Here is a 12652-nt window from a genome sequence, read left to right on the forward strand (position 1 = left end):
ATGGTTTATTTATTTATTGCAGAAACATGCGAAAAATGTTTATTGTGTGTTTATAAAGCCTCACATCCAAATGAAGTTGAGAGAATGACGTTTGTGCTTTCAAGTAAAGAGACTTCAAACGGAAATTCTTCTGATTCTGTATTGACACCAGGGCACAGGGTTGGTTTATTAGGGTCTTATCTTTACCCCTCAAGTGTCTTGTTAAAGATATTTATCATCTTACGAGTTGAGGAGTCAGAACAAAGCCCAAAGTGCTGGATTAGATGTTTATGATATCTCATAACTATATATGTTATGATTCTAAATGCATATTTACCTGTGCTTGTAATTATAACCAAGTTTCGAATTTATTATAGAATTGAAATATTTTGTTTGCTGGGAAATATATTACTGTGAATCATGCAAAATTATTTCTTTTATTTACAAGAAGAAGAGAAAGAAAAAAATATTAAAAGTATAAATGATCAAATTATTGAAAAAGAACACCCATAACTACCTAACCTAGGAAACAAAGAGAAAGAAAAAAGGGAGAGGATTAGGCAGCAGAAGTTCGGGGGGGGGGGTAGTAACAGGTACAGAGAATGGCCAGTGGCACCTGCTGCAGCAAGCACCCCCATCTCTCAGGGTTCATTTCTCAGACAGGTAACAGAAGTGTTTTGTAATCCCAGCAGACAAAATGGCGCTTGCATTACTCCAAAAAATGGCAAGAGGGGTGCACTGAAAGTGACATTCCACTTCGTAGGGCTTGTCCTTGCAGATAGCAATCTCTGACCCAATTAAACTGAGTAAGGGAGTGGTTCAGGGGTCCAGCACTCTGGTCACTTCCACCACTATAGGTTAAATGAGAAATCTATTGTGGAGTAACTAGCATCTAGTTACCTTGTGCTCCTCAACCTTTCAAGCAACAAAACCAAGGCCTTCTGTTGATTTCATTTGGTTGATGCAAGAGAAAATATCACAGCAGGTCACATGATGTAACTATGTCTTAACATTTTGGATTAGATAAAATGAGGTGCAGGAGTGGCTGTGTGGTAAGTAGCTTGCTTACCAACCACATGGTTCCTGGTTCATTCCCACTACGTGGCACCATGGGCAAGTGTCTTCTACTATAGCCTCGGGCCGACCAAAGCCTTGTGAGTGGATTTGGTAGACGGAAACTGAAAGAAGTCCGTCGTATATATGTATATATATATATATATATATATATATATATATATATATATATATATATATATGTGTGTGTGTGTGTGTATGTGTGTGTATATGTTTGTGTCTGTGTCCCCCCAACATCGCTTGACAACTGATGCTGGTGTGTTTACGTCCCCGTAACTTAGCAGTTCGGCTAAAGAGACCGATAGAATAAGTACTAGGCTTACAAAGAATAAGTCCTGGGGTCGATTTGCTCAACTAAAGGTGGTGCTCCAGCATGGCCGCAGTCAAATGACTGAAACAAGTAAAAGAAAAAAAAGGAATTACAATTAAGAATTTGTAGAAGAGACTGGCAACTTGGGCAATTGTCCAGGGCATCATATACTGGAGAAATAATGTTTCGTGTTTGGGATTTTTTAAATACAAATGGAAATTAAAAACAAAATATGAAAAATTTCTTGAGTGGAATGAAGCTTATTTTAAAATGTTGCCTAGGTGATATTAACAGATGTGACCTCTTCCTTGAACTAAATATTGCAGAAGAATTATTTCCTGGAGACGTTAAGCTTCCGACAGAAGCTGTTAGATTCATCAGCAATATTAAGTTACAGGATGTCATGTCAAATCTGTGGGTTGCATTAAAAATAATGTTTATAATAATATTTAACTGTGGCCAAGAGAGAGAAAAGCTTTAGTTAGCTAAAGCTTATAAAGACACATTTACGGTCGACCATAAGACCGAATAAATTCTAATGTTGCAAAAACGATAGATTTAAAAAGTGCTATGAAAAGCAAGCAAGTTTAGTTTAAATTAGAATAATGTATATTTTCCAGCATCTGTTCTCTAATTCATATTCTTTGGGGTATTAAAAGAAAATCTGTTACATCTACAGAAGGTCGATGGTTCCACTGAGACTTACTCTCAACCTTCAATCAGTGTTTGTAACAAAAATGTGTTGAGATCATTCCTAGTATTATGGACATCGTCTCTCTCTCTCTCTCTCTCTCTCTCTCTCTCTCTCTCTTCCTCTCATAGTAATGTTCTTTCTACAATAGATACAAAGCCTGAAATTTTGGAAGTAAGGTGAGGTTAGCCCTAGCTCTTGACTGGCATCAATTTTACTGACCCTGAAAGGATTTAAAGCATAGGTGACCTCAGTGGAATTTGAACTCAGAATGTAAAGAGCCAGCAGAAATGTCATTAAACATCTTGTCGAACATGCTAATGATTCTGCCAGCTTCTCTCACCCCCTTATCTCCCCTAGCAATAGGAAGATTAAAGTGGCAAACTGAAAGAATCATTAGTTCCCCCAGGGAAAAATGCTTTGAGGCATTACGTCCATATTTACATTCTGAGATCAAATTCCTCCGACTTAGCCCTTCATTCTTTCAGGGTCGATAAAATAAGTACCAGTTGAGAACTGGTGGTCAATGTAATCAACTTACCCCCTCCTCCAATCTTGTTGACCATGTGCCAAAATTTGAAGCCAGTATCAATGAGGAAATCTGAAGCTTTGATGCTATCTTTCAGTTTTTTTTTTTTAATAATCATCATCATCATCCAGTGTTTTAAATCCAGGTTTTGTCCCCGTTAACTGGATCTACCTCAAAGCCATAGCAACCGAGGTAGGCAGGTGCAGTCCACTCCAACTTTTGGGCTGGCTGGTGCCCATTCTCCTTTAATATCATGAGGCTTTTTTGGAACTGGATTTTCTATGGGGAGCATGCCCTTCCTTACCCCCAACCTCAGTTTCTAGACACGAGTGGTCCCGAGACCAAGACCTCTACCACGATTTTTAAGAAATGTAGCGTAAAACTAACTCAGGAAGGCAAGGACACTACTCCCTGAGACCCATTTCAGAGTCCCTAACTAAATGAATTTTAATAAATACTTTATTCCTACCTTAGCAGCAGTTTTCTCTCTTTTTATGTTTTTCAAAACTATTGTAGAAAAGCCTCTGAAATTCAGTTTTCCCAAGACGCTATTAACTCTAGCTCCAGCTTCTTAATATTGGTTTCAAATCTTAGCATAAGGCCAGCAATTTTAGGAGAGGGATTAGTCGATTATATCAACCCCAGTACTTAACTGGTTCTTAATTTATCAGCCTTAAAAGTTGGAAAGGCAAAGTCAACCTTGACAGACTTCAAACTCAGCATGTGAAATGCTTAACGAAATACCATTAAGCATTTTGTCCAGCGTGCCAACGAGTCTTCCACCACAATGCCTTCCTTTCTTCCTAATATAAACCCAATATACAATTATTGTTATCATCTTAAAAGGCACAGGAGGTGGCAAGGTGGTGAGCTGGCAGAATCGTTAGCACACCGGGCAAAATGCTTAGCGGTATTTCATCTGTCGCTACATTCTGAGTTCAAATTCCACCGAGGTTGACTTTGCCTTTCATCCTTTCAGGGTTGATTAAATAAGTACCAGTGAAACACTGGAGTCGATGTAATCGACTATCCCCCTCCCACAAATTTCAGGCCTTGTGCCTATAGTAGAAAGGGTTTTAAAAAGCACATGCATATGTCTTTTTTTTTTTTTTCTTTCCTTTTTTCTTATTGAATGAACTTTTGTTAAATTTACTCAATGTTTCTCTAAATAATTCCTAATTCTTTCTTTCCTTAAAAGATGCTGATTTTCCAAGTCATTCCGACCAGAAAATGAGTGAATTCCAGCATTGGTTAATAGTTAACATCCCAGGAAATGATCTGAGCAGAGGTGATGTGTTGACTGAATACGTTGGTCCCTTACCAAACAAGGGCACTGGTAAATATATTTATGCTTTAACCCCTTTTCCTACCATATTCCTGTTAAAATGTACCGCTTCAATTTCCATCAGTTCTAAAAATACTGAAAAATTTATGAAAATAATTTTGTTGCTATTAAGCTGATGTTTGCAACATGAATTAACATGAAATTTTAATGAAAGCTTTTAATTTAAATTAGTTTAAATCACTTTAATCCTTTCAATACCAACCCACCTGAAACCACCTCTAGCTCTGTAATAAATGTCTTGTTTTCAAAAGTTCTGAATTAAAATCCTCCACCAAACCTTTGTCACAATTTATGTTCCTAACACTAGCTTAATGATAACTAAATTATTTTACTAAATTCTTTGTTATATATAAAATTAATTGAAAGAAACACAGAGCATCTCAACAGAAATATGGTAACAAAAGGGTTAACAAATGATTAATTTAACCCTTTTGATACCAACCTGGCTCTGTAGTACATATGTCTTGTTTTCATAAGTTCTGAGTTAAAGTCTTCCACCAATCCTTTGTCACAATTTATGTTCCTAACACTAGCTTCTTTGTTATATTTAAAATTAACTGGAAGAAACACAGAGCATCTCAACAGAAATACAGTAACAAAAGGGTTAAATCAAAAATGTTTGTATCGTAGAACCAGTGGGGTTAGTTTCAGGTGGGTTGGTATCAGAAGGGTTAATAACCTTTTGTTTTGTTTTTACTGTTTCCTCCACCTTCTTACATAGTGATGAAATTGCTATGTTCCTGTTTTTGTTTAGCTCAGATCAGCCTTGATTTTATAGAGCTACAAGGAAAGGCAATCCATCATATTTCTTACTTTTGGGTTAGTTGATTACATCATTGCCAGTACTTTAGAGGTACTTAACTTATCAACCCCAAAGGATGAAAAGCAAAGTCGACCTCAGCAGAATTTGATCTCCCAACATAAACCTAGAAGAAATGTCGTTAAGCATTTTATCCACCCCTTTCTTTATTAATGAGAAGACAAAATAGAGGCTTCCCCACCACATAATTTTTCATTCTTTGCCATAATATTACTCTTTTACTTGTTTCAGTCATTTGACTGTGGTCATGCTGGAGCACTGCCTTTAGTCGAGCAAATCGACCCCAGGACTTATTCTTTGTAAGCCTAGTACTTATTCTTTCGGTCTCTTTTGCCGGATCGCTAAGTTACAAGGACGTAAACACACCAGCATCGGGGGGGACAAACACAGACACACAAACATATGGTTGGCGTTAGGAAGAGCATCCAGCTGTAGAAACTCTACCAAATCAGATTGGAGCCTGGTGTAGCCATCTGGTTTCACGAGTCCTCAGTCAAATCGTCCAACCCATGGTAGCATGGAAAGCGGACGTTAAACGATGATGATGATATATATGTATATATATATATATATATATATATATATATATATATATATACATATACACGACGGGCTTCTTTCAGTTTCCGTCTACCAAATCCACTCACAAGGCTTCGGTCAGCCCGAGGCTATAGTAGAAGACACTTGCCCAAGGTGCCACGCAGTGGGACTGAACCTGGAACCATGTGGTTGGTAAGCAAGCTACTTACCACACAGCCACTCCTACGCCTATTTTTCATTCTTTGCCATAATATTGGACAAGTTTAACCCATTGCCACTCCTATTTTTTACATCTGATACACATGTTATCTATGTATCATATTGTCCTTGCATCATATATAAAACAAATTCCCCATTTTTTAAAAACCACCTGAATATCTTGGGACTTATGAAAAGAAAGCTTTATATTATGCAGAAATATGATGCAAGGATTAAATAAAAATCTGAAAACAATCATGGACATTTAGAACAAACTTGTGAAAATGATTTGTGCAGTCAAAGGGTTTAAAAGTTTAAAACCATTTTAGTTTTATAAAACAAGATGTTTTTCTCTCCAACCCCACAACAACGTTTTTGTTCCATACTGACAGTCCTTCCCACCTATGCAAAAACAGTGCCTCAGCTCAGTGCAAATAACAGCATAAATCCTTAGAAATGTAGTTAGAAAAATAAATATAAACAAACTGTGGCTGGGTTCTTTCTGAGATTCTATAATTAAATTGCAGGAAAGAAGTATTTTTTTTTTTCTTTTCCAGAAAGGAGACAGACGCAAAAAGGAGAAGTTCTTAATTAGAACAAGCACCATTTCTGACACTCTTTCATTAAATCAGCTGAGTGTGACTTCTACAAAATCAAAATCACATCTTTTACTTTTTGCTTGTTTCAGTCAATAGACTGTGGCCATGCTGGGGCACTGCCTTGAAGAGATTTTAATCGAAAGAATCAGCCCCAGTACTTATTTTTTTAAAGTCTGGTACTTATTTTATTGGGCCCTTTTAGCTGAATGGCTAAGTTATGAGGACATAAACACACCAACACCGGTTGTAAAACAATAGTGGGAGACAAAGACAGACACAAACACACACACATATATGCATATATATGACAGGCTCCTTTCAGTTTCCATCTACCAAATCCACTCACAAGGCCACAGTTGAAGACATTTGTTCTATGTGCCATGCAGAGGGACTGAACCCAGAACCATGAGGTTGGGAAGCAAGGTTCGTACTACACACCCATGCCTGTGCTTCTTCCAAAGCTTCAAGAAAAGTAGCAAATCTGTTTCTTTTTTTCTTTTTCCAATAGCTTTAGCATCATTTATAAAGTGATGTAGAGTGAACCAAAAATTGTAATTGGTTGATGAAGAATTTGGATTTTACCCAAGAATACTCATCCCATTATTTACAATGGACGGATATTTGTCCTCATCTTGTTTATTGTTATCACGTTTCAGCTGATGTTGTCTCCAGCCTTCATCAGGTGTCCTGGTGAACATCGTAAAGCTGTGACACAAGGGGATGTTGATAAATCAGGTATAGCCAATCATGTATGGAAAAATGGAGACCACCTCCCACTGTGGGATGAAGTTAAAATAATCAACAGAAGTAGAGGCAGAGGGACAGAAGAAATAAGGAGGGGCAAATATATATATATATATATATATATATATATATATATATATATATATATATATACACACAATGAGCTTCTTTCAGTTTCTCTCTACCAAATCCACTCACAAGGTTTTGGTCAGCCCAAGGCTATAGCAGAAGACACTTGCCCAAGGTGCCACACAGTGGAACTGAACTCAGAACCATGTGGTGGGAAGCAAGCTTCTTACCACGTAGCTTGTGTGTGTGTGTGTGTGTGTGTGTGTGTGTCTGTGTGTGTATTATGAAGGACATATTCTTTTCTGAATAGCAAACATAATAACATGATTTTTCCCCCCTTTTTTTTCCAGAATATGTGAATTCCAGGACTCTTTTTTACCTCATGATTTCTTAATTTCAAATTCAAATTTCCAATCCCATCAAATATTATAATGAAATGATTATCTACTCTGTACTATGTGCCTGCTAGGGGACACCACAATATTGCAATATGTTTCCCATTATTGATGTGTTTTAAAATTGTAACTACATTCTAACATTATACAAAGTTGTTTCATTTATTTCTACACTTTCACTTGAAAACTTAATTCTTCATTGAAATATTGAACTTTAATCAGTCAAATATTCATATCACAGCTGCTTATCTTTAATGACTTTGGTTTAACTTTTAAATGACAATTTGCTTCTCTAATACTTAGTAAGATCTATATATCAAGATTAAAATATATTACTAATGTTATATTAAATACTTGTAGCAATTTATAATTTCAATGTCTACTTCAAATCTAGACTTCAATGACAAATGCTTTTTATACGTAACATAATTGAAATTGTTAGACATACTTAATGTATGATTATAAAATTCTCTAGTTTATAGTATTTCGGGGAAATCTTTCAACTGTATGTTTAAGATGGCGGACGAAGTGAGCTAAGTCAAAGAAATAATCATAATAATCAATAATTATTGTAAAATTCCAATTTTGTGTAGAATTTGTTTGATAAATTTCATTTTGGCCCTCTTTGTTATGAGATTTTATCTATAGCTGGATTGGTATCTTAGATACATATTTTATGGAAGACCGACAAATTTTTTTATGCTTCTTCCTTCCAGTCTAAATATAAATGTAGTTTGTTTTTTTGTCTTTTTTTTTAATTAGTAAACTGAAATATAATACCAAAGCCTTGGCCAACCAAAGACTTGTGAATGAATTTGGTAGACGGAAATTGAAAGAAGCCTGTCGTAGATGTGTGTGTGTGTGTGTGTGTGTGTGTGTGTGTCTATGTATGTGTGTCTGTGTTTGTCCCCCTTCCACCGCTTGACAACCGGTGTTAGTGTGTTTATGTCCCTGTAATTTAGCGGTATGACAAAAAAGATTGATAGAATAAGTACCAGGCTTGAAAAAACAAGTAGTGGAGCCGATACATTCAACTACTAATTTTCCAAGGCGGTGCCCCAGCATGGCCGCAGTCTAATGACTGAAACAAATAAAAGATAATAGTAATGTCTAATGCATTTAATGAGTGCTATGAAAACGTCTTGTTTGTATGATTGACAGAAAGTAACTTACCTTTAACTCTTTAATTGCTAATTGTTAACGATTATTTGTTTACTTTCACTTTGGTTCAGAGCAGTTTGTTTTACTCTGCTATCTTTATATAGGGATGTAGGTGGGGAGGACAAAATTGGTAACTGGAACAAAATGAGTAATTTCTGATTTCTCATTATTTTATTCCTGCCTGTTTGAAATCTTTACATTGCAAGTAATGTGTCATCATTTTGAACTGTTGCATCATCTTCAGAATTAAAAATTGGTCAATATAGTTGTTGTTGTTGTTGTTGTTGTTGTTGTTGAAGATGAGAGAGTTTGAAACATAGTCAGGTGATAGATACTTTTTTTTTAAGAAATGTTTCCTCAACCTTGACCCGATTGTAATTGGGGTTGCCAGTAAAATATCTGGATAATTTATGGTGTTTAACAATTAATATTCTTTTCACTGTCAATTTTTCCACACTAATACTTAATTTTATAATCTACAATTTTCAAAAAAAAAAAAAAAAGTCTAAAACGGGGCAAAATGAGTAATGACTAATTTTAGTAATTTCTTCTATTTGACTGCATGGTGCATAAATATATCAGGAAGAAAACCACTCCAGCATATCATGAAGAAGCTATAGAGAATATTCAGAGGTTTTAGATTTGGTTGAGCTTCATTAATTTCCTACCATGTGCCATTTTCCCACTATCCTTTTTCATTTGACACAGTTATTTAAAATTTTTTTTGCTTTTCTGACCTTTCTGATGTCTAAGGATGGCTTTTGATATGCATGAGTTTTTATTTATTTTTTTTTCAAATGCATTTCTAGAGAACCAAAGAGACAAATTTACTTTCTTAGCTTGTCTTACTCGTTTTGCCCCAGCTATGTTTGTCTTTTTTTTATGCTTTAAGAAAATGGTCATAATTTTCTGAAATAGTGTTCTGAATATGTTATAGTGTTTTTAATGCATCTAGAGAAAGTCATTTGCTAAGCTGGTATACTTTTTGTAACGTAATAAATATCTATAACCAAATGAATACAAGTGGGAGTAGTCTCTTTAAGGCTAAAATATATTTTTGTGGTGTAAAATCTTTCATGTCACCTTCCATGTTATTTTGTATTTTTTATCACAAGCAAGCCTCATCATATTTACATTCAGAGAAGAAGAAAAAAAAGAGAAATAGGAATGTTAAATGAATACAACATCCGAACGTGGTCAATGCCAGTGCTGCCTGACTGGCTCCAATGCCAGTGGCACATAAAAAGGACCCTCTACACTCTCAGAGTGGTTGGTGTTCGGAAGGGCATCCAGCTGTAGAAACCTTGCCAGATCAGAATTGGAGCCTGGTGCAGCCTTCTGGCTTGCCAGCCCTCAGTCAAATCGTCCAACTCATGCTAGCATGGAAAACGGACGTCAAACGATGATGATGATGATGAAGACAGATAAAACGCCACAAAGCTTTTGTCTAGCATGCTAACTGTTCTGCCAGCTTGATGTCTTGTTTTAAATAATACAAATAGTTCTTGCATCCCTTTCACTATAATCTTTTTTTTATCGCTATGACAAATTAAAACCAAAAGTGTGAAACATTATACTGAAGATTTTTATGCTTCTAAAATATATATTTAGTCCCACTTAGTAATGGAATTCAGTAATTAGGAAATTATTTGCAGTTCTTTCCTCCCAGTCTTTGTTCTATGTTGTAAGTGAATCTGAAATGTCATGGCAGTTCCCCATTCCCTCTTCAATGAAATGTCTCTGCTATGGTTCACTAGTCTAACTTTCATAATGGTTATTCGGTGTTTACTATATTCCTGCTGGAGGCATTGTTATAGCTATTCTTCAGACGACTTAGACTTTGTTATGTTAAATATCATTTAAACAATAATATATGAAAACGATGGGATTAAGAGAAACACTAAAATCACACAAATCTTGCTTAACCTGACAGATTAAAATGTCATCTGTATTAGTCTAAGTAAAGAGCAGCAGATGGTAGGATAAGTAAGGGTCAGACAAAATGACGTGCAGTATTTCAACCCTTTATATTCTCAGCTCAGAAAACTGTAGGGTTCAACTTCATCTCCCTTCCTTTTAAATTCAATCTAATAACTATTAGTCAATGTAATGAACTAATCCATTTTTACACAAGTACAAATAAAACATGCAGAGCATAAGTTTGTCTACACCATGTCATACATTTTGTAGTATTTGCTTATGTATGTCATTATTTAGTTTTATTTCAAGATTTCTTGCCAATAGAGAAAGAACCGGTTTCTAACCTAGATCCAAAGCACCTTCATTAGAATTTCAACAACATCAACACGGTATTTTTCTATATATGGATGTATATGAATACAGTGTACATTTAAACACATAAGAGATGACCATAATAGGACACCTGACATGCTAGAAGGAGTAGTCAAACTCCAAACCGCTTTTAGGGGTAATTTCGAAGGGAATGAAAATTAAAAACATTTACCATTTTTCTCCTGGACCATGGTTTCAAACTCTATTTAGCAAATAAACCATGATCCAGGAGAAGGATGGTGAATGTTTTTATTTTTCATTCCCTTCGAAATTACCCCTATTAATGGTTTGGGTTTTGACTACTCCTTCTAGCGTGTTAGGTGTCCTATTATGGTCATCTCTTATGTGTTTAAATGTACACTGTATTTATATGAATAATATATAGTCTATTGAATAGTTTTCTACATGCTACGCCACTGGTAGTAAAAATTTCTAAAATTTTTCCTACCCTGATATTTATTATGAGGTCGTTGCCAGTGCTGCTGGACTGGCTCCTGTGCAGGTGGCATGTAAAAGACACCATTTTGAGCATGGCTGTTGCCAGTACCATGTGACTGGCCCTCGTGCCGGTGGCACGTAAAAGCAGCCACTACACTCTCGGAGTGGTTGACGTTAGGAAGGGCATCCAATTGTAGAAACTCTGCCAGATCAGATTGGAGCCTGGTGCAGCCATCCGGTTCACCAGACCTCAGTCAAATCGTCCAACCCATGCTAGCATGGAAAGCGGACGTTAAACGATGATGATGATGATGTATATGTGCAGATTTGTACAAGGTCTGATCAATACGTATCCGGATTGTTGCCATAGTATCGAAGCTACAGCATAGAGAGTGAAGCCACTTGGCACAGATTGACCTTGAACTCTGCTATGCTTGCACACTAAATTTTAACATTCTAGCTCACTTCTGCTGTTTACAGCAGTGCTTGGAAGGAACGTGTGTAGTGTGTGATTGTCGCATTCAGCATGCCAGAGGAAGTTGTCATAGCGTTACCTGCTCAGAGTCCTACACAAAGTTGCAGAAAGTGTATGGAGAGGAATGTCTGGTTTGATAACGATTCTGCCAAAGGTTGAACCGTGTCTAGTACTGTTTCCCACACAGGCCAAGATTAAATTAAAATAATATTAATCATTGAGTTAATGCTTTATTCTCTTCACCATGTAAGTGTTTATTTCATATAATGATTTTTACATCTCTTTTACATCTGCTAGCATGAGTTTAATGAGTATGTTAATGAGGCATTGTTTTACAGCCAGATGTCCCTCCTATCACTGATCCTTACTTGTTTTTCAAGCAAGGTATCTCTTATTTTATATGATTTTCAAGACATGGAGTGAGTGTTTCCAATCTTTCATGTAAACATGTCTGGTCGTGGTGAAATATTACCTTATTTGGAAACAGGTGAGGTTTGGTGGCAGGAAGAGCATACAGCTTTGAAAATCCTTCTATATTACATTATTTTGAAATATTTTTTTATTCAATTTTTTAAATTTAGGTCATCACCGATATGTGTTTATGCTATTCAAGCAGTCGAAAGGAAAAATGGAATTTAGAGGAGAAAGAAGGATTAATAATCGTACTTCAGACGGTCGTAAAGTTTACAATATGATGGATTTTGCAAGAAAACACTTTCTGGTTGAACCTGTTTATGGTAATTTCTTCCAATCAGAATGGGATGAATCTGTTCCAAAGATTTATGAGCAAATGAAGATGTAAGAAAAGCACTAAAATGAACGTTGGATTTCCCAAATATAAATTTTATAAACTCTTCCAGATAAATTATATCTCTTAAAGCTGTAACCTTTTGCATCAGGAAATCACAACAGTTTGTCGAATGTAAGGCTCAAGATGAAATATATTTTCATTTCTTCTCTTGCTCAATAAAAAGGTTTCCCTTGTTTTACCAA

At 35.9% G+C, this 12652-nt stretch overlaps 1 protein-coding gene across 2 annotated transcripts in view; it reads left to right on the top strand.

Annotated features, from left to right (window-relative positions):
• Positions 1–12652, top strand: part of LOC106871993 (phosphatidylethanolamine-binding protein homolog F40A3.3) — a 33807-nt gene extending 21155 nt beyond the window's left edge. For both annotated transcript variants that reach the window (XM_089339495.1, XM_014918833.3), the window contains exons 3-4: positions 3782–3919; positions 12241–12652. In XM_089339495.1, the coding sequence (XP_089195621.1) occupies positions 3782–3919; positions 12241–12461 (359 nt within the window). In that variant the 3' untranslated portion in view covers positions 12462–12652. The remainder of the gene's footprint in view (positions 1–3781; positions 3920–12240) is intronic.

This window comes from Octopus bimaculoides, chromosome 2 (assembly GCF_046866305.1).
Source record: "Octopus bimaculoides isolate indiv1 chromosome 2, ASM4686630v1, whole genome shotgun sequence".
Classification (NCBI taxonomy): Eukaryota; Metazoa; Mollusca; class Cephalopoda; order Octopoda; family Octopodidae; genus Octopus; species Octopus bimaculoides.